This window comes from Gymnoscopelus microlampas (assembly GCF_963454915.1).
Source record: "Gymnoscopelus microlampas genome assembly, chromosome: 3".
NCBI lineage: Eukaryota > Metazoa > Chordata > Actinopteri > Myctophiformes > Myctophidae > Gymnoscopelus > Gymnoscopelus microlampas.
The window spans coordinates 41875871-41896417 of NC_139940.1; the positions used below are offsets into that span (position 1 = coordinate 41875871).

General features: G+C 40.2%; 1 protein-coding gene across 2 annotated transcripts; it reads left to right on the forward strand.

Annotated features, from left to right (window-relative positions):
• Nucleotides 1-39: 39 nt before the first annotated feature.
• dcaf13 (ddb1 and cul4 associated factor 13) lies at nt 40-20335 on the forward strand. Of its 2 annotated transcripts, XR_014600528.1 has the most exons (12): nt 40-211; nt 1174-1373; nt 1944-2051; nt 2183-2272; nt 4426-4581; nt 5746-5823; nt 6690-6772; nt 7530-7694; nt 8449-8584; nt 17030-17193; nt 18413-18581; nt 18675-20335. XR_014600528.1 is itself a non-coding variant. In XM_084053496.1 (11 exons), exons 1-11 carry the CDS (start codon nt 142-144, stop codon nt 18498-18500), a joined length of 1338 nt encoding a protein of 445 aa, XP_083909622.1. In that variant the 5' UTR covers nt 40-141; the 3' UTR covers nt 18501-18649. The 2 variants fall into 2 exon arrangements, 1 of the variants encoding a protein (XP_083909622.1); XM_084053496.1 differs by lacking the exon at nt 18675-20335 and having other exon boundaries at nt 18413-18649.
• The last annotated feature ends 212 nt before the right edge of the window (nt 20336-20547 follow it).

Here is a 20547-nt window from a genome sequence, read left to right on the forward strand (position 1 = left end):
TATCATCACGTGACCTTATATTTCCTCACACATCAACACATGGGCCAGTAGGAGTAAACCATGCAGTGAAACATCCAGATAACTTTCTTCTATAATTATAAAACCCTTTTCTACTTCATTTCTTGTTTTTGCGAACGCGAAATGAAAGTTAAAGTTCTCTCCAGGAACCCGGACGACTTTGTCCGAGAGACTAAATATGATATCCAGCGAGGTAAGTGATTAACTAGCTGCTAATGTTAGCAAATGTACATATTAAATGCTAGGAAGAGTGGGCACCTAAACATTGTGGGCACCTCATTGTTACATTGGCTATTCTTTCCAAAATGTAAAAAAAGAAGAATACATCGATGTATCCTTTAGTAAATGCTCGGAAATTATGGAAAACAATGGTTCTCATAGTCCTATGGCTTGTCGATCTGCTATTTTGTTAAGCCAACATATAAATGGATAAAATTATGATTGTGATGCTGTATTAACACATTGGCTGGGGACCCCCTGGAACAACCCCCCCCCCCCCCAGGTACCCCACTTTGAGAATCACTGATGTACTTTGAACATGCACGGTACCTAGACCTAAAACTTTACCCTTCAACTTATTGTTTATGCCCATTATGACTGTCTGTCCAGTGTCCACAGGTTTTGTAGCAATTGTAGAAATAGTAGGCCATGTCATTAAAAAATATCATTAAAAAATGATGTATTTGGCTCCCCATTTATTAAATAAATGTACATACAAAATGTTGTCGCTTAAGTGTCTTGCTCATTGGTCACCTCGACACATTATAGCCAGGGCCGGGAATTGGACCTGGGACTTTATGTTTCCCAGGCAGGTGGCCTCTCTACCCATGCAGCTATGGCTGAAGAGGGCAGTCTATGGAAGGAATTGAAACTTAAATGTTGTAAACACCCTGTGAATTGCTATCAGCTAATAGAAGAAATAGGGGACAACTTGCACAGATTGTATGATATTGCTCCAGCCCCTTTTCAGAAGTAAAATTATAGTTAAGTCTGAAGCACCTCATTACATGAATAGCAGGTTATGGTTTGGTTGGATATTACAACAAGATAATGTCTTGAACTAGTGTTAGTACGCTGCAAGTGTTGATGTTGACAAGAGTTGAAAACTGTATGCTCGTCACGCTGTTTCTAACGTTGACTGTTGTCTGCTTTCAGTACCCAGGAACTATGACCCGGTCCTCAACCCATTTGAGGTTCCCAGGGAATACACCAGGGCTCTGAACGCCACCAAGCTGGAAAGAGTGTTTGCAAAGCCATTCCTGGCTTCCCTGGACGGACACAGAGATGGAGTCAACTGCATGGCCAAACACTCCACGAGTCTGTCCACTCTGCTGTCTGGTGCTTGTGATGGAGAGGTATTATTGAGCTGAGTCAGAATAAGATTATTTTCAATTCATTTGTATAAATTAATCTGTTGAAAAATAACGCCAACCTACAAGCTTGTAAATTGTTTTTATTCGCTATATTTGCTATACAATTATTGAATGCATGGCCTGTTTTGTCCATAGTACATTATTTATTCCGATTATTGGTACCGGTCAGTTTCAGTAATTTCTGTGAATATGTAAGTCATTTGTCATGTCTATCTGAGCTGTGCAAAGACTGAAAAGGCAAAGATAAGCATAGTTTTGATTTATATGTCTCAATGTTAATCGCAATTATTTGTAAGACAATTAATCTTCAAGTAAAATGTCATTTTTGACATGTGACTGCCTTACCACCATATATCAATAGATCGCTATACCATAGTTATCAAGACTTTTGGAAGTGTAGTATGAATGACACAGACTAGTATATAGACTTACTGTAATATGGGCAATATATGACCACTGCATATTAGCAGATATGACTTTGTTTAATTAATAACACAGCGTTGATGGTGATATTCTATCCAATAGTAAGTGTTGCTCTACTTTGTTCCTCAGGTGAAAGTGTGGGATCTAACCAGACGTGAATGCGTCCGCACAATCCAGGCCCACGAGGGCTTTGTTCGGGGGATGGTTGTCCGATTCTGTGGCACTTCCTTCTTTACGGTAACTTCTTTGCCACAACTTAGATTAGAAGATGAAGTCTTTCATGAGATCTGTAATTGTACTCAGGTTTCTGACCTTAACCTACCAGGAGTTTGACAGTGGGTAACATTAACATGGTTTATGTGTGACAGGTTGGTGATGACAGAACCATCAAACAATGGAAAATGGAGGCACCAGGCTATGGAGAGGAAGAGGAGCCCCTCAACACTATTCTTGGCAAGGTAGGCCTACTGTATAGTTGATTGTACTGTGTTATTTCCACAGCTCATCATAGCCAATCGTGCACATTGTTTCAGGATATTAGTTACTTTAGCTCTAATCTGAGTTCCCAGAAGTTTTCGCCAGCTCTGGCGAGGAACTTCTGGGCCACAGCCCTGGTATTTGTGGGCGGGATGTACGTCACGCTCTGAATCTGAGCGGACACGCCTCTTACCGGTCTGAGAGCTGTGCAACTCGCCTAAAAAGTCCGACGAGAGGCAAACAGCAGTACACAACAATGGCGGCCGAAATTTCTCAAGGGGAAATTGCTTCCCGTCGATCCTATTTAGATGCATCACCCACTGCATGTGGATCCCGCCCCCTTTTCTTCATTGGCTGTTGATTTGAATCACAACGCAGTGGCCGCGCCCCTGCTGTCCAAGCTCCGACGCTAACCCTCCCAGACTACTTTAGCTCAAACACCTCGGGAGGAGGAGAGGCTCCACCCGTCGACAATAGAAGCGCATCAACACGTCAGCTCGCTGATTGTAAATTCGCCGGACAATCACCTCGTCCATTCACACACAGAGCCGTTTTGGACTCAATCGGACATTACCCCTGCTTAACTTAACCCATTAAGACCTGAGGCAGCGTATAAAAAAAATCAAAATCCTAACAATTTTTTGGAAAAAAATATTAAAAAAACATTTTCACGATTTTTCAAAAATAGCAGATCTACAAGCTCGTAGCGCGGCACTCGGTGCCGCGCTATGAGCTTGTATATCTGCTATTTTTTAATAGCCAAAGACATCTAAAGTGACACAGATGCGTTCCAGGTATCAATGGGTTAAGGGTCCTGCCAGCATAAAGTCTGTTGGATGTCTGATCCGTACTGCGCCGGAATGTTGCGTTTATACATACATTCCCTCCGTTTAAAGTCTGGAACACTTCCATAATACAGTGCATGTCTGAAAGTAACTCTTGTCTCAGACAGCTAACTATTTTCAAAAATAGCAGCACAAAGTACGTACTGTGAGCTTGTAGATCTGCTATTTTTGAATAGCCAACAACATGGACAAGTGGATAAAGTGCTTACAATGATTGTGATGCTATATTAGGACATTTTGCTGGGGACCCCCTGAAACCCCCACAAGGACCCCTGGGGGTCCCCGGACACCCAGGGGGGACCCCAGTTTATCACATACTTTATGGCTGTATTCTTGAAATTTGCAGGCAATCAAAACGCTTCTAAATATATGTTTGGCTCATTTAGCAGTTTATGAAATGCATCTATTGCTTTAAATAGGACTGCTATGGCAAATACAGTAGCCTATAGCAATAACAAAATGTCATCATGCCCCATTTCCTTTTTGCCTCTCATTATTCTATTGGTAGTAAACACCAACCAGAAACAAGCACAGAAATATTAGACCTGTCAAATTGGATGCATGTTGTCTACTATGATGCAACGACAAGCCTTAATGTAATGGACTTACGTTTTAAAGGGCTTAACCCATTCAATCCGGTAACGCATCTGTGTCATTTTAGATTTTAGCTATAACTATTATTTTATACTTTGGCTATTCAAAAATAGCAGATATACAAGCTCATGGCGCGGCACTGAGTGCAGCGCTATGAGCTTGCAGATCTGCTATTTTTGAGTAGCCAAAGTATAAAATAATAGTTATAGCTAAAATCTTTGAATATATATTTTTTTAATGCGAACATTTGTAAAATATTGTATTTTGTTCCAGGGACGAAGCACAGATTTGAGTTACAAATGTTCGCCTTAAAAACATATATATTCAAAGATTTGCACAAATATTCACAATCTTTCAAAAACAGCAGATATACAAGCTCATGAGCTTGTAGATCTGCTATTTTTGAATAGCCAAAGAAATCCAAAATGATAGAGATGCGTCCCCGGTTTTATAATGGATTAAACAGTAGGGCTATCATATTACATGTAGTCAGAAGCCAAGGATTGCTGCTTTTGTAACAATTACAGCAACACTCCTGGGAAACTCATCATCATCAGTTTTTACGTCAAGAGACTCCTGTCCAGGACAGGCTTCAGACATGCCTCCTGCAAGAGACTTGGGCTCAGATCTGAACCCATTTGACTCCTAAAATGATCTGTGTTTACTGATGTATGTATGCGTCTCCTCCATCACAGACGGTGTTCACAGGGCTGGACCATCACCAGACCGACGGCGTGTTTGTGACGTGTGGCCAGCAGGTGGACATCTGGGACGAGCAGAGGAGCAGTCCTGTGCGCTCCTTCTCCTGGGGCGTGGACAGCTTCAGCTGCGTCCGCTTCAACCCCGTAGAGGTGAGGAGCCACCGTCCTCCCTCCGCGCTACGCAGCGGACCAAGCTAGGGATGTTGTTAACAATTAACATTGTTGCCGATTTAATCCATCGTTAAGAATTGACTCGATTTAAATGAATCAATTAACTGTTTTTGCTGGGTACCCCCTGGAATCCCCCACTTTGAGAACCAATGCTGTAGTGTACATGAGAGGTTGAACATTAATGATGTAACATTAGTTTACAGGGGCTGTTGTGTTGTTCAGTTAATTTAAACACCAGTACAGGACTAATTCGACTAAATGTTGCAGCATTGTCCGTCTCATGTGCTACTATGCAGTTTGTACTAGTAATGGTAAATTCACTGCTTATCAATTCATCGATGATCGATCGATAAGGTGAATCAACTCATCGATTATTGATTGAATCGATAATTGCCATCCTTAGACCAAGCCCTACCTACCTGATACCCTCAGACTGCTGTAGAATGGTTTGTTTGAGTTGGTGGTGGATAATACAAATGGAAATAACTGCTGGGGTTTTTTTTCACTCTGGGGGAAACTAAGACTAAGGGGGGCTATCGTTAGGATTTGATCGATTCCTTCATTTTTATTGGCAACCGGTTCTTGGCAATTTGGGTTCAGTTCCTACTTGAAACTGAATTTCAATACCCAACGATCGGTTTGCATCTTCTTTTTAACGCATCTGTGTCATTTAAGATTTCTTTGGCTATTCAAAAATAGCAGATATACAAGCTCATGGCGCGCCATGAGCTTCTAGATCCGCTATTTTTGAAAAATATTTTAACATTTGTAAAATATTTTGTTCCAGGAAACCCCAGAAACAAAGATTTGAGTTATAAATGTTCGCTTTAAAATTACATGTATTCAAAGATTTGCTAAAATTCACGATAAAAAAAAAATAGCTTATGTACAAGCTCGTAACGCGGCACTCTGTGCCACACTATGAGCTTGTAGATCTGCTATTTTCTGCTATTTTTGAATAGCCAAAGTATAAAATAATGGTTATAGCTCAAATCTAAAATGACACAGATGCGTTCCCGGATTGAATGGATTAATACTTATTCTTGATAATGCCAGAGATATACTGTATGTAAAGTTCAGTAACAGTGATTGTGTTTCCACAGATGTATGTAAAGTTCAGTAACAGTGATTGTGTTTCCACAGACGGAGCTTCTTGCGAGCTGTGCCTCAGACAGAAGTATAGTGCTGTACGACATGAGAGAATCTGCCCCACTTAAAAAGGTAACACCGTTTAATAACCACACAGAAGAACCCTAGCCCTATTATGTCATCGTTGCTGTCGGGGCAGAAACCTATTTTAACTTATTTTTATGTCCCCCCCCCCCCCCTAAATTAACGCCCTACTTGATCATACTACTGGTGTCACGCTTGTGGATCTGCTACTTTTGATACTTTTGAAAGTAGCTGAGAATAGGGTTCTTCAAGTGGTTAAATTTTATTCTGAGTGGCATTAAAAAGTCTCAAAAGGATCCCTGGTTAATAAGCCTTATATGCCTTCATACATGTTAATTGCCGTCTATCACTAAAATATCTGAAGGTGTTTTACATTTTTATTTTACCTATTTATATTTATATAGAAATACGGTAGTTCATCTTTTACTCAAAGGGGACAACGGCCATCCCAAGTTGATGATGTAATGTATCCATGTGTGTGGTCCAGCCCTATGGAATGCATGACCGTGCTAATAAAAACCTATTTAGAACATTGTTTTGATGCTCATATTAGTATTAAGTTGGTTTATAGTTAGCACATACGTTCCATGCATTCCATAGGGCTGAACCACACAAAATAAATACAATATTTAAAGTGTTTTACTTTACGTTTCAGTTATAGAGGGCAGTTATCATGTATTAAGGCGTATTACCCACGTATCCTTTTAAATCTAGCTTGCCTAAACCTCCAGAAACTCTGGATATCTGGGTTCCAGGCTGCTGCCCCAGACATAACATTATGATAAAATAGTGCTACCAGTACAGTAAGAGGTGCACATGTTCTTCTAGTCTCTGGGGATTACGATGCCCTGGTTAAGACAAAATCTTTATTAGAAACCCAAGTGTAAATGATCTGTTTCCCCCCCCCACCACAGGTTATTATGGATGTGAGGAGCAACACATTGTGCTGGAACCCAATGGAAGCTTTTTACTTCACGTGTTCAAATGAAGACTACAAGTGAGCATACTGTCATTTAGACTGTCTGTCTACCTGCTATCCCAGTCAATTGTTTTGTTATTTGACTTCTAGGTCCATTTCTGCTACACAGTTATCAATCATTTTATTATCATAGATTAATTATTATAATGGATTAACCAGGAAAGCATCTGTCATTTTAGATTTTAACCTCTTTAACCATTATCTTATGTACTTTGGCTATTCAAAAATAGCAGATATACCAGCTCATAGCGCGGCACCGAGTGCCACGCTATGAGCTATATTTTTTGAAAAATCATGAACATTTTTGCAAGTCTTTGAATATATATACAGTATTGTTAAAGCGAACATTTGTAACTCAAATCATTTTTTGCTTCTAGGATTCTACAAATCCTAACATTTTTTTGAAAAAATGTATGTTGCTATAATCAGTGGTTCTCAAACTTTGTCATGTCAAGGACCCCCAATATGATATGTATTTGGCCGCGGACCCCCATCTCAAAATATGTTGTTCCAGGGACCCTGCAGAAGCAAAGATTTGAGTTAAAAATGTTCGCTTTAAAAAAAATTATATATCAAAGATTTGCCCAAATTTTCACGATTTCTCAAAAATAGCAGACTACAAGCTCATAGCCTTGTAGATCTGCTATTTTTGACTAGCCAAAGTATAAGATAATGGTTAAAGTGGTTAGACAGATGCGTTTTAATGGGTTAAATAGATTTCTTCCATTAACTGTTGCACCCTATATTCTTGCCTGTGTTTCCTGTCTCTCACCAGTCTATACACATATGACATGCGGCACCTGAACAAGCCGGTTACGGTGCACATGGATCACGTCTCTGCCGTGTTAGACGTGGACTACTCCCCAACAGGGAGGGAGTTTGTCTCCTCCAGCTTTGACAAGACCGTCCGCATCTTCGCCAAGGACTGTGGGCAGAGCAGGTCAGTAAGACCGTCGACACTTGATGGCTACCGTGGTCATTTGTTTTTAATAATGACAATATTGGCTATTACGTCAGCGATTACCCAATCTTTGGGCAGTAAGGATATTGCAAGTGGGCCTCCACATAATTGGCAAAACACTAAGGGCCCTATTTTAGCCGGTGCCTTACCCATTTATCCCTAAAGTTCTAAAAACATTTTCAAATAGTTCAAATAGCCAATCTACAAGCTTACAACGAGTCGATGTAGATTGGCTAGTTGAACTATTTGAAAATGTTTTTAAAAATAGTAAAAGATGGCAAAGAAGTTCAGGGATAATGGGTAAGGCACCGGCGAAATCAAAAAAATCGAGGATGTTGTATTTGTTATATTTTCATTTTGTTTGTATATCAACAAATCGATTGACCACTTTTTTTTTTAACAATGTGTTTATTGAATATTCTTTACTTACAATGACAACATCAAAACACTCTCAGATTGACCACTTTAAGTGTTATTTCATACTTGTTCGCACAACAGTGTTGTGCAAAAATAGTGAAAATAGAGCTTGTATATTGGCTATTCTCGCTATTTAAATTTCTTTTTGACATTTCTTTTTTATGTTTTGAAACTTTTCACCTACAATGAATATTATTGGTCAAAATTAATAGATTATTAATCGATTCTTTTATGTAATAATTGATTAGTTTGATTAAACGTTTTGCACCCCTCGTGCCGCCATATTGACTGTTTTGCTTTGTGTGGCTCTCCTCAGGGAAATCTATCACACCAAACGCATGCAGCATGTCATCTGTGTCAAGTGGTCCGCTGACAACAAGTACATCCTCAGTGGTTCTGATGAGATGAACATCCGACTGTGGAAAGCCAACGCCGCAGAGAAACTGGGGAAGGTGAGTCTCGCCTTATAACCACTTAAGGTAGCTCTCAGAACCGCACCGGCAACTGCGGCGGTAAGCGTTGGAAAGCGTGTTGTTACCGAAAATCTGCTGTCGAATGGCCGTTGGGTACACTGCTGTGCCGGGTCGCAAGTTATAGGGAAGTGGTTTGTTTTGACTGCTTCACCCAGCTGATTGCTGCCCAAGTGGTCAGACTTGAGCGCAGCAGTTATGGGTTTAAGTGTCTTGCTCATGGAGACCGCGACACATTGTTGGGAATCATGGCTTGGAATCCAACCTGGGACCTTCTGTGTCCCAGGCGGCCTCTCCTCTAGCCTTTCAGCTATGGTCTTTACCTTGTCTCAACACAGGGGGTGCCAGCGCACCAAGATTAGGTCCAGTGACTTGGGCCACCTGACTGACCACAATGGATCTATTTTTTAGGGCTGGCTTAGTCCTCCACGATCACTTTCACACTGTGGGTCTTTCCTTTCAGTGGTGGAAAAAGTACTCGAAAATGTTTTTAACCCTTTAAGACCTGAGGCCGATTCTAAAAATGTTTTCTAAATCCAAAAGGTTTTTTGAAAAAAATTATTAAAAAAAAATGTTCACGATTTTTCAAAAATAGCAGATCTACAAGCTCATAGCGCGGCACTCGGTGCCGCGCTATGAGCTTGTATATCTGCTATTTTTGAATAGCCAAAGAAATCTAAAATGACAAAGACGCGCCCCCGGTCTTTATGGGTTAATAAAACTTAAATACTCTGTTACAAGTACATGTATTCAAAATGTGACTTGGGTAAAAGCACAAAAATATTGGCATCAACAACATCTACTTAACAGTACTAAAAGTGGCCCGGACTGCTGATATAGCGTTCCGGACACCTAGGGCAGCAATGCTATGGTTCGAATCCCGATCCCGACGACCTTTGGCAATTTATATATTTAGCCACAGCGCCCCCCTGTGTTGGACCTTATATTTTGAGTTCATTCCATTCTTACAGAGCAGCCTCTGGCCTCGTGCCCTACTAAGCAGGCAGTGCTGGAAAGTAACTAAAGTACATTTACTCAAGTACTGTACTTGAGTACAATTTTGAGGTGCTTTTACTTTACATGGGAACGGTACTGCAATGTCTGAAATTCTTTATTGGCAATTAACCCTTGAGATGAACCATCTCGTTTTTAACACATGGGGTGCCAGGTTTTTTTTTAAAAACAGAGTACACTGAGTGCCAGGATTTTTAACCATTTTTGAGGAGCCGAGATACAGGCTTTTGAAGTCATTGAAATTGATTTTTTCCCAAAAAACGTATATATACGGTTTTGGCACCCAATGTGTTAAGGGGGTTCGTACATTACAAAATCAACATCTCAGAGGCTAATGTTTGACTTTTTACCCCACTACAATTATGTGACAGCTTTAGTTACTTTGCAGATTTAGATTATTACTACAAAACATACATTAACCACTCAAGGTCAAGTACCATTTTATGGCTTTGGCTATTTAAAAATAATGTTTTTTGAAAACATTTGAGTACATTTACTTTAGTACTTTAAGTATATCGTCTCTGTCGGGTGGAAACCTCATTATGTATTATTCAAATTCAAAAGCAGCAAAAGTAGCACATCTACAAGCTGAAAATGTGTCACTTGGTGCCACATTTGGATCTTTTGGATCGGCTACTTTTGATGCTTTTGTGTGACGCTGTAGTTGTAGTATGACCAAGCAAGGCGTTAATTTACGAATATGGAGATAATCAGTGGTGTAAAGTAACTAAGTACATTTACTTAAGTATTGTTCTTAAGTACAATTTTGAGGTACTTTTACTTTACCTGAGTATTTCCAATTCTCTATACTTTATTACTAGTTACTAGTTACATTTTGACATTAAAACATACATGAACCACTTTAGCCCTATTTTATACCTAGGCTATTTGAAAATAGCAGATCTACAAGCTCGTACAAGCTTGTAGATCTGCTATTTTTAAACATTTTAGTACTTTTACTTTTGGTACTTTAAGTACATTTTGATACCAATACTTTTGTACTTTTACTTTTAAGTAAATTCAGAATTTACTTATAACAAAGTAATATTATAACATCATATATAGAGTACTTCTACATTGCAGTATTGATACTTTTACTTGAGTAAAACATAAAACAGAGTACTTTTTCCACCACTGGAGATAATAATAAAAAAATTAAATCTGCCTGACAGCGATGATATTTTGATGCCAATATTACTTTTAAAATGTTGAATGCAGGTCTCTATGTGTGTAACAGAGTAAAAAGGAGTAGTCCTTCCCCCTCTGAGAGTAGGTGATGGTGCCAGGAGCACCGGCAGTACCACTTGCCAAACACTTTGATGGATGCTGACTTAGAGAAGAATCACTCCCAATAAGTACAATGTACCAATTGGCACAGCGGTACTCTGGTGGCAGATGGAAAGTACAAAGGGAAAAAGTCAAGCATTTGTTCCGTGTTATTCTACAAATGATTTCCAAAAAAAGACTCGATTGTGGTTACACAATCTCACTTTAAATTTCGAGTTGAGTTTTAATATCGTAATAAGCACCGTGTCTGTGGCCTTACGGACAATGTGGTCTTGTGTCAGCAGAAACGTACCTAATGTTGGTGTTTTGCTCATCTGTCTAATAAGCTTCTTTAAAAAAAAAAATTGGGGAAGGGCTCTCGTGCCCAAACTGCAATTTATGGATGAATAACAGAGATCAATGGGATCTCCCTGTGCTCTGTCCAAGATCCATCTTTCATCCTCAATCGGATTCACTCTTTCTTATTCCCTTAATGCAGCTCCCGGGGGTGGAAAATTGGCCAAGTTTTGGCACTTGTTTTACTGTCACTGTATAAGAGGGGAGATTTATTCGGAAGCTTTGCACTTAAACAGATCAGACAAGCTCCCTGCTCCTATCAGCAGTTTGAATCAGCCAATCACTTAAAGCCCAGGCACTCTGAACATAATGAAGCATTAACAATCAAGTTGTACTGAAAGGGTCTTTAATTATGGGAGAAATGCTGAATCAAGCCTATGTCTCTGTCTCTGATCTCAGCTTGAAGGAGGCATCGCACAAACCTGGACCCAGCTCTTTGAGTTTGTTCGCTGTCAAGCTGCTATGCCGCTTGTGGCTCGTTTTTCTGATGCCTTACAATGGTTAAGGCATCAGAAATGACTCTGGCCTTTGCCCCCCCCCCCCCCCCCCCCCCCCACAGTGTAAATTAGACCAGCCGTTCCCAAACTGTGGGCCGTGACCATATTTGCTAAAACGCTATGATCCATCCATCTTCAACTTATCCGGAATCGGGTTGCGCGGTTAACAATAGGCTCTATGCACAGCAGCCATATTGTGAAGACATTCACAGGTGTTACCAATGATACTAATGACGGCTCTGTTCCATTTAGTGTAGCACAGTGGTTCTCAGATTTTTCAATTTCCACGACCCCCATAACTCTGAGAGTGTACAAATGGAACCAAATGGACCCGTAAGGGTCCATTTGGTTCCATTTGTACACTCTCAGAGAACGTACGTACACGTAAGGGGCCATTTGGAAACCCCTTAAGGAACCATGAGGGTCCCTGGACCCACATTTTGTGTAGCAGAGTGTTTCCAGTGAGCCAACACGCACAATATCAGCACCCTGACTCTGTTTGATCAGAATGGAACAGAGCCTTCATTAGTATCATTTGTAACACCTGTGAATGTCTTCACAATATGGCTGCTGTGCATAGAGCCTATTCCAACATAGTTTTCCAGTCTTCCCTTTCCAGAGCAACATTAGCAACTTCCTCCTGGGGGACCCCGAGGCTTCCCAGGCCAGTGTGGAGATATTATCCCCCCCCAGCTGGTCCTTGGTCTGCCACGGGGTCTCTTCCCAGTGGGACGTGCAGCGAGGATATCCCTAGTATGGAGACGCTCAGGAGGCATCCGTACTAGATGTCCGAACCACCTAAGCTGGCTCCTTTCCAAGTCAAGGAGCAGCGGTTTTACTCTGAGTCTCTTACGGATGACTGAACTTCTCACCCGATCTCTTCGAAGGGAGAGGCCGGCCAACCGTCTGAGGGAAGTCATGATCTTAATGATAATATAGCATATCGTTGCTGTCGGGCAGAAAACTCGTATCTCCATATTCTTTGTATTTTTTTTTTTTCGTAAATTAACGCCCTACTTGATCAAAAGCATCAAAAGTAGCAGATCTACAAGCTCGAAATGCCACGGGCCCTGATATGCGCATGAGGGCTATGAGCGGTAGATCTGCTAATTTTGGGAAAATCGTGAAAATGTGGGAAAATCTTTGAATATATATATTTTTAAGATAACATTTGTAACTCAAATCTTTGCTTCTGTGGGTCCCTAGAACCAAATATTTTGAGATGGGGGTCTGTGGCCAAATACATATAGTTTTGGGTGGTCCTTGACATGAACATTCTTTCACGATTTTTCAAAATGTACCAAAAATCTACAAGCTCTCGAGCTTGTAGATCTGCTATTTTTGAATAGCCAAAGAAATAAAAAAATGACACAGATGCGTTCCCGGTCTTAATGGGTTAAGGCTTAGGCTGACACAGGTGGAGATTCAAACACTGTCTGTTAGTTTGTGTCTTGGAGGGGCACCGCATATGATGTTTAAATGTATTCATACTGTATTAAGGCTAAGCAGTACAATCTAGTGCAGCACTGGTAGAGGGAACACTATATTTTAGTTTAAATTTCATGGCCTATTTTAAATATAGGACGCAGCTTTGTTTTTTACTTCTTTTTACTTCTTACTTGTTTCTTTACTTTAACCCATTAAGACCGGAGGCCGATTCTAAAAATGTTTTCTAAATCCTAATAGTTTTTCTTTATTCACATAAAAATATTAAAATACAAAAATATTAAAATGTAAAAAATATATAAAATATAAAATAAACAAAAATATCACAAAATATGTTGTTCCAGAGATCCCCAGAAGCAAAGATTTGAGTTACAAATGTAAACGCTTTTAAAAGTATATATTCAAACATTTTCACGATTTTTCAAAAATAGCAGATATACAAGCTCATAGTGCGGCACTCGGTGCCGCGCTATGAGCTTGTATATCTGCTATTTTTGAATAGACCCAAAGAAATCTTAAAAGGACACACAGCTGCGTTCCCGGTCTAAATGGATTAACTATGATTTCTAATGAAGAATCCTGTGTGTATTCTCATTTCGTGTCTCATCATCACATCTGTTGCGTAAGCCACAATCATTTACGACCCCCCACTGAATATGGTCAGTTTGGGAGGGCGTCGTATATATAAGCTCGACGCTCCTTAACTAAATCAGGCCAAACGTTGTGATTGTGTGAAAGTATTTCAGTTGGCTCGGCAGCTCCTCTTCCTTCCTTCCTATCTCCTGACTCCTCTTCTTACCCCCCAAAAAAAATGTCATACTGTAAATAACATTTAACAAGGCTGACCGGTGTGTAAGTGGAGGTACAGTAAGGGTGTGTTCCAACAGGATCAGCAGCTATCAGCTCTTCTCAAACAAATTGAATCTGAGAAAAATCATTGCTTTTAATTAGAATAAAAGCCCACAAGGAGGAGGGGGTGCACTTAAAGGACCTTCTCAGCCAAGGGCTCACAGAGTCTCTGTGTGTGTGTGAGGGCCTGAGGGTTTTTTATGAGAGTGGATGGAAGGCTAGCTAGAGAGATGGTTTGATCTGTTGTGTTTGCTCTTTTAACCTGTTAAGACCGGGAACGCATCTGTGTCATTTTTTAGATTTCTTTGGGCTATTAAAAAATAGCAGATATACAAGCTCATAGCTTGTATATACGACGAGCTTGTAGATCATCTATTTTTGATATTGTTTATCTTGAAAATTTGGGCAAATCTTTGAATGTATATGTTTTTTAAAGCGAACGTTTGTAACTCAAATCTTGGCTTCTTTGGGATACTGCAAATGTCTTCTAAATCCAAACAGTTTGATTTTTTGAAAAAAAAAAATTGCTATATATATATCGGTGGTTCTCAAACTTTTTCATCTCAAGGACCCCCAAAATTATATGTATTTGGCTGCGGACCCCCATCTGAAAATATTTAGTTCCAGGGACCCCCAGAAGCAAAGATTTGAGTTAAAAATGTATATATATATATATTCAAAGATTTGCACACATTTTCACGATTAAAAAAAAGCAGATCTACAAGCTCATAGCGCGGCACTCGGTGCCGCGCTATGAGCTTGTATATCTGCTATTTTTTGAATAGCCCAAAGAAATCAAAAGAATGTCACCGACCGCGTTCCCGGTCTTAATGGGTTAACAGACATTGATTCAGATTTGAATGTTGAGGTTGTCAGTCTGAAGTTAACTGCTTACTGTTATCCAGGCCAACGTTTATTTCATGACCTAACCAGCAGACATAAATCAGACATAAAGAATGCATAGTTGAACTGTCGGTAATGGGTGAAGCGGCATGCGTAAATGTAACTATTTGTGTTTTCTATGCTTTCATTAGGGCTGCAACTGCCTAATATTTTCTTAGTGATGTATTCTATCGGATTACTTTTTTTTGATTAACCCTTTTAGACCGGGAACTCATCTGTGTCATTTTAAGATTTCTTTGGCTATTCAAAAATAGCAGATATACAAGCTCTTGTAGATCTGCTATTTTTGAAAAATTTGAAAATTTGTGCAAATCTTTGAATTTATATTTTTTAAAGCGAACATTTGCTTCTGGGGGTCCCTGGAACAAAACATTTTACAAATGTTCGCTTTAAAGAAATATATATTCAAATATTTAACAGCCAAAGAAATCTAAAATGACAGAGATGCGTCCCCGGATTGAATGTGTTAATCGAATAATCGAGGAGTGTGTGTTGGATTAACGGATGGCATCTCTAAATGTTTTCACGTTTCCTTGAAGATGCAAGACACCGATCTTGAGCATGTGTTGATTTTATTTGAACCACATTTATTTCCCTAAATATGTTTATATAACAGTGTGTGTGTATGTCCACATTACTGCATGTCAGAAAATAATTCAAAATGAGGCGTCTGCATAGACCCACAGTGTTGATTCTATTGCTAGAGATGGAACAGATGGAAGGGTATTTAGTTTTTAATCTGTCCCTCCACAGTTTAGCAGTTACTCGTGCCAGAAAAGGGAGTATCTTGCCCATTGCAGTTGTCTCCTGCAGTAGAAACCCAAGGAAAAGAGCTTGAAGCTAATTGGTGAGAAGGGCAATATAAAAGGCACTGTAAAAGTCCAGCTATTCGAAGGATCAATGCCGTGCAGAGCGGTTGGTACAAACCTAGTGGAATTTTGGCTATATCAGTGGTATATTAAACCCAGCGCGTAGCTTGGCCTCTTATTATAATTCCACTGCTCAGCCATCCACTACCTAATTTACTTTAAAAAAATCTCTCCCTTAACTTTTCTCTCTTCGTTACCGTGTATTATTCTTATTCACTTTGTTTGTTGGCTGGACTCTGGCGTTCTCTCCTCCTTTCCTGTTCCTTCACTTCACCTTTTTTCACATGCTGCCTAGTTCTGTCTCCCTATACACTGTCTTCTTAAAGCTGCATTATTTACTTAGCAATTATTCTATTGATTACTTTTCCGGGTTAATCGAGTAATCGAACGAGCACTTACTGTAAGCACTATTTTTGCCACACAACAGTGTCGTGCAGAAATAGCAGATCTACAAGCCCCACAACTTGTCGTGATGCGTTGTCAGCTTGTAGAACGGCTGTTTTCATTGTTTTTGAAATGTTAAGAATTCTTTTGAGGCTTTTCGCCTGTAATGGCAAGCCCTAAATAAGGATCTATTACTGATTACTGTCTTCCATTCCCACCATTTTTTTTCTTTTTCATTTTTATACCCTCCCTGTCTTCATATTGCAATTTATACCAGTTGTTCTCAAAGTACCTCCAGAGGTCCTTGATGGGGTTCCAGGGGCTCCCAAGCTAAAATATTCCATTTGTACTCTCTCAGATGCGTTCCCGGATTGAATGGGTTAACTCTGTGTCACTCTGGATTTCTTTGGCTATTCAAAAATAGCAGATCTACTTCAGATCTATCTGGGTTTTTTTTTTATCGTCAAAAATGTATGCAAATCTTTGAATATATATTTTTTTACATTTTTTTAACTTGCTTCTGGAGGTCCCTGTAACTAAATATTTTACTAATCTTTAAAAATATATATATTCTCAAAGATTTGCACAAATGTTCACGATTTTTCAAAAATAGCAGATCTACAAGCTCGTAGTGCGGCACTCGGTGTTGCGCTATGAGCTTGTAGATCTGCTATTTTTGAATAGCCAAAGTATAAAATGACATAGTATGCGTTTTGAATGGTTTGAATGGTTTAACGGGGGGGGGGGGGGGGGTCCATGGCCTACTAATGCATGGCAAACTTGAGTGTCCTTGAAAATTAAAAAGTTTGAGAAACAACCTATTTTGTACTCTTACATCACAGCTGGCGCCCAGAGAGAGGGAAGCGGTGAACTACAACCAGAAGCTGAAGGAGAAGTTCCAGCACCACCCTAAGATCCGACGCATCGCAAAACACCGGCACCTGCCCAAGCCCGTCTACAACCAGGCCAAGGAGCTGCGCATCGTGAAGGACTCCAAGCGCAGGAAGTAAGGGCTCTTTTTTTTTAGTTTTCAAATGCTTTGACATTTTCTGACACCTTTCACCTGTAACGGCATGCCCAAAATGGACCTCTATTACTGATTATTTTTGATTATTTTTTATAATCGATCAACTTCCTGAGGGAGGCTCGACGCAGGAATTATTGGCTCTTTTTATTTAGTTTTGATAGATCAAAAAATCTAGTTTGCATTTTTCTATTTATCAACAAATTAATTAACCACTTAAGTTAAAGTAGCTGATCTACCAGCTCACAAAATCTCACATTTAACTGGATCGTATTTTATTTAAGCACTTAAATCCTATTCAAAACTTTTCAAAAATAGCCCAACGTACAGGCTCACAACATGTCACATTGTGAGCCTGTAGATTGGCTGTTTTTCAATAAGTTTGCCAAGAATGACTTGCCCAAAATAGGGACGGCAGGTTGATCGTGGTTAGAAATTGGGACATGTGGGCTGCATAGTTGCCGAGAAGTCAAATAATGTCCGATGTATCGTCAGACCAACATAGTCCGTTTCATCTGACCTAATGCAGACTTACTGGTAAAGTGGAAAATATCATGGACCCCTTTGCCTTGTTACAGAATACAGATAGACGTTGCATACTCATTTACAGTTTTCCATTGTGAATTGATTGACCTATGAATCACTGAACTGCAGGGCAAACAGGGCCAGTCAGTCCGTTGTTTTTGCGTTTGTTTAGATACTGACATCACTATTGGGATGCGTGTCTGTGGACGGCGCTTGGACGCTGTGAATGATTTACTATGCATGTATCTTTTTTTCAGGGTGCATTAGTGTAGGCAATGACGTAGGTGTAAGGTCAACAACCTGTGTCTCACTCTCCCTCGATCACTCCATCCTCTGTTTGCTTTTCTGATCTCTTTCTCTCACACTCTGCCCCCCCATCCATCCTGTGACTTATTGTTAGCAGTAGACTAAATGTGACTTCAAATCAATAGCACAGTTATTTCAAACTTTTTTCATATTATTTGCGATTCGTTGATATATAAGAAATGGAAATCATTTATCAAAAATGCTTCTTGATTATTAAATTAACCTACATGAGCAAGATTAAGTCGGTTATTGGTTTTAAATACCGGTTTCGATCTGTTTTCCATTAATTGCCCAGCCCTGTTCTTAGCATTAGACCACTGTAGCTGGGTTACTCATGCTGATTCTTGTGTGTGTTTTCTCATTTCCTCAGGGAGATGAACGTGCGCAAGCACAGCAAACCAGGAAGTGTTCCGGTGGTGTCCGAGAAGCAGAAACATGTATTGGCTGTGGTCAAATAGACCAAGCTGGAGAAGAGAGAAGAAAACCCAGAGACTGTACCAACATTACATCTACATGAGGACATTTTAATGCAGCTCTCACTTAAGGGTGCGTTCGAAAATACAGCACTGAGCGCACTGGCCAATACAAACTAATAGGCGAGTGTGCTCTGGTGCGTAATTTCCGAACGCACCCTTAGAATTGCAGCTGGTTCCCCTGTCTATTGGTTTTGAATGGGGGGGAAAGTTTTTTTTTTTACATCGGTATACAAGAAGGGATGCACATTATAACATTATATAGCTTGAGGAACCGAATAGACACTTCTCCATTGAACTTCAATGGACGAGGCCGGCCGCCATGTTCTTTTCAGCCGCCCTATTACTTTGAATGGTGTGCTCGTTCTTGATTGGCGCTTTGGCCGCCAACTGATTGTTTCCATGGTTGTATCGACTGCTGTCGATACCGATATTCCAACACATTTTCTTTTTTTTCAAGATTTATTTTTGGGCTTTTATGCCTTCATTGACAGGACAGTAGGCTGACAGGAAAAGGAGAGAGAGAAATGGGGAGTGACTTGCAGCAAAGGCCACCGGGTCGGGACTCGGAACCCGCGACAAGCTGTCAGGCTACACTGAGCCGAGGTGCCTGGACCCTACGCCAGTAGTCTCGCGTGGCCAGACTGTTGCCTCCCACAATTTTCAAATGTTTCCGGTCATACAGTCTGGGACTCGGAAGCTCTGATCATGATTAGAATATAAACCGGATGTGAAGCTTCCTCCCCACTTCCGTTTCGTCTTTACAGTCGCGCAAATTTTTCCCCACTATAAATCTAAATTATTTAAGTATATTTAGCTTGCTGCTTAGCAGAAATGGAAATTAAAAAAGAAAATGTAAAGATATTTTAAAATATATGTTCGTGAACGGAAGTGCCAGTTTCCTCAATCGGATTTCAGGAGTTGTAGTTCCAGACTCTATATAGCATTCGGAGATTGTGAAATAGTTGTCTGGCTTCGCGAGACTTCTACACCAGCGGTCCAGGCCTTCCAATACCATTTTCCACCAGTAGGGGTTTACCATATATCTGTGTGTCTCTGTGCGTGATTCCGGAGCTAATCTTGCAAACCGCTGGGCCAATCAGCACCCAATTCTATTGTGCACATTGCCAAGGAAGTCACTCCACTCCAAAGTTTTGAAATCAGCCTCATGGTGACACTATACCAGTCAGAGTCCTGGCTGAGGTACCTCTTTCAATTCCTGTAACTGATGCATGGATGCAGATTACAAGAATACAAATTAAAATAATGCTTTGTTATGACCTGATTTTTTTTTTGTAGGCTTACTGAACACTATACTAAATATAGCACACCTTTGCACGACAGATGTGCGGAGGAGTGCTACATTTCGGGATGTCGGAGCTTCTGGTGGCGTATTAAGTTTGGTGTTAAAGCTTTTCTTTCTTGCTCCCTCCTTGCATGACCGAAACTGAACTGTCATTGCAAATGACACATTTGTTGTCACTTTCAGAGACTTTGAAAGTCTCAGTATTGGGAATAATTTTGATATTTGTCCGATATAATGACACGTTTTGAAGTAATTATCAGTCGATAGTGATATGATTACCAATATGCAATATATTGTGCATCCCTTTATGTAAGCCAATGATATGAACAGTGGTTCTCAAATGTTTTAATTTCAAGGACCCCCAAATGTATATGCATTGGGCCACAGATCCCCATCTGAAAAGATTTTGGTGCTACCTCCAGAAGAGAAGATTTGTTTTTAAAAAATCTCTACATTATTCCCCCAAAAACTCTACATTTGTCAAAAATAGCAGATCTGCAAGCTCACAATATGTCACATTGCGACGTGTTGAGCTTGTGGAGCTGCGATCTCCAAATAGCCGAAGTATAAAATTGGTTTAAAGTGGTTCAACTTTCGCTGGGGACCCCCTGGTACCGCTTCAAGGACCCCTGGGGGGTCCACAGACCCCGCTTTGAGAACCGCTGATGTAATACACAGGACTGAAGGCCATGTTCAGACTACACACACACACACACACACACACAC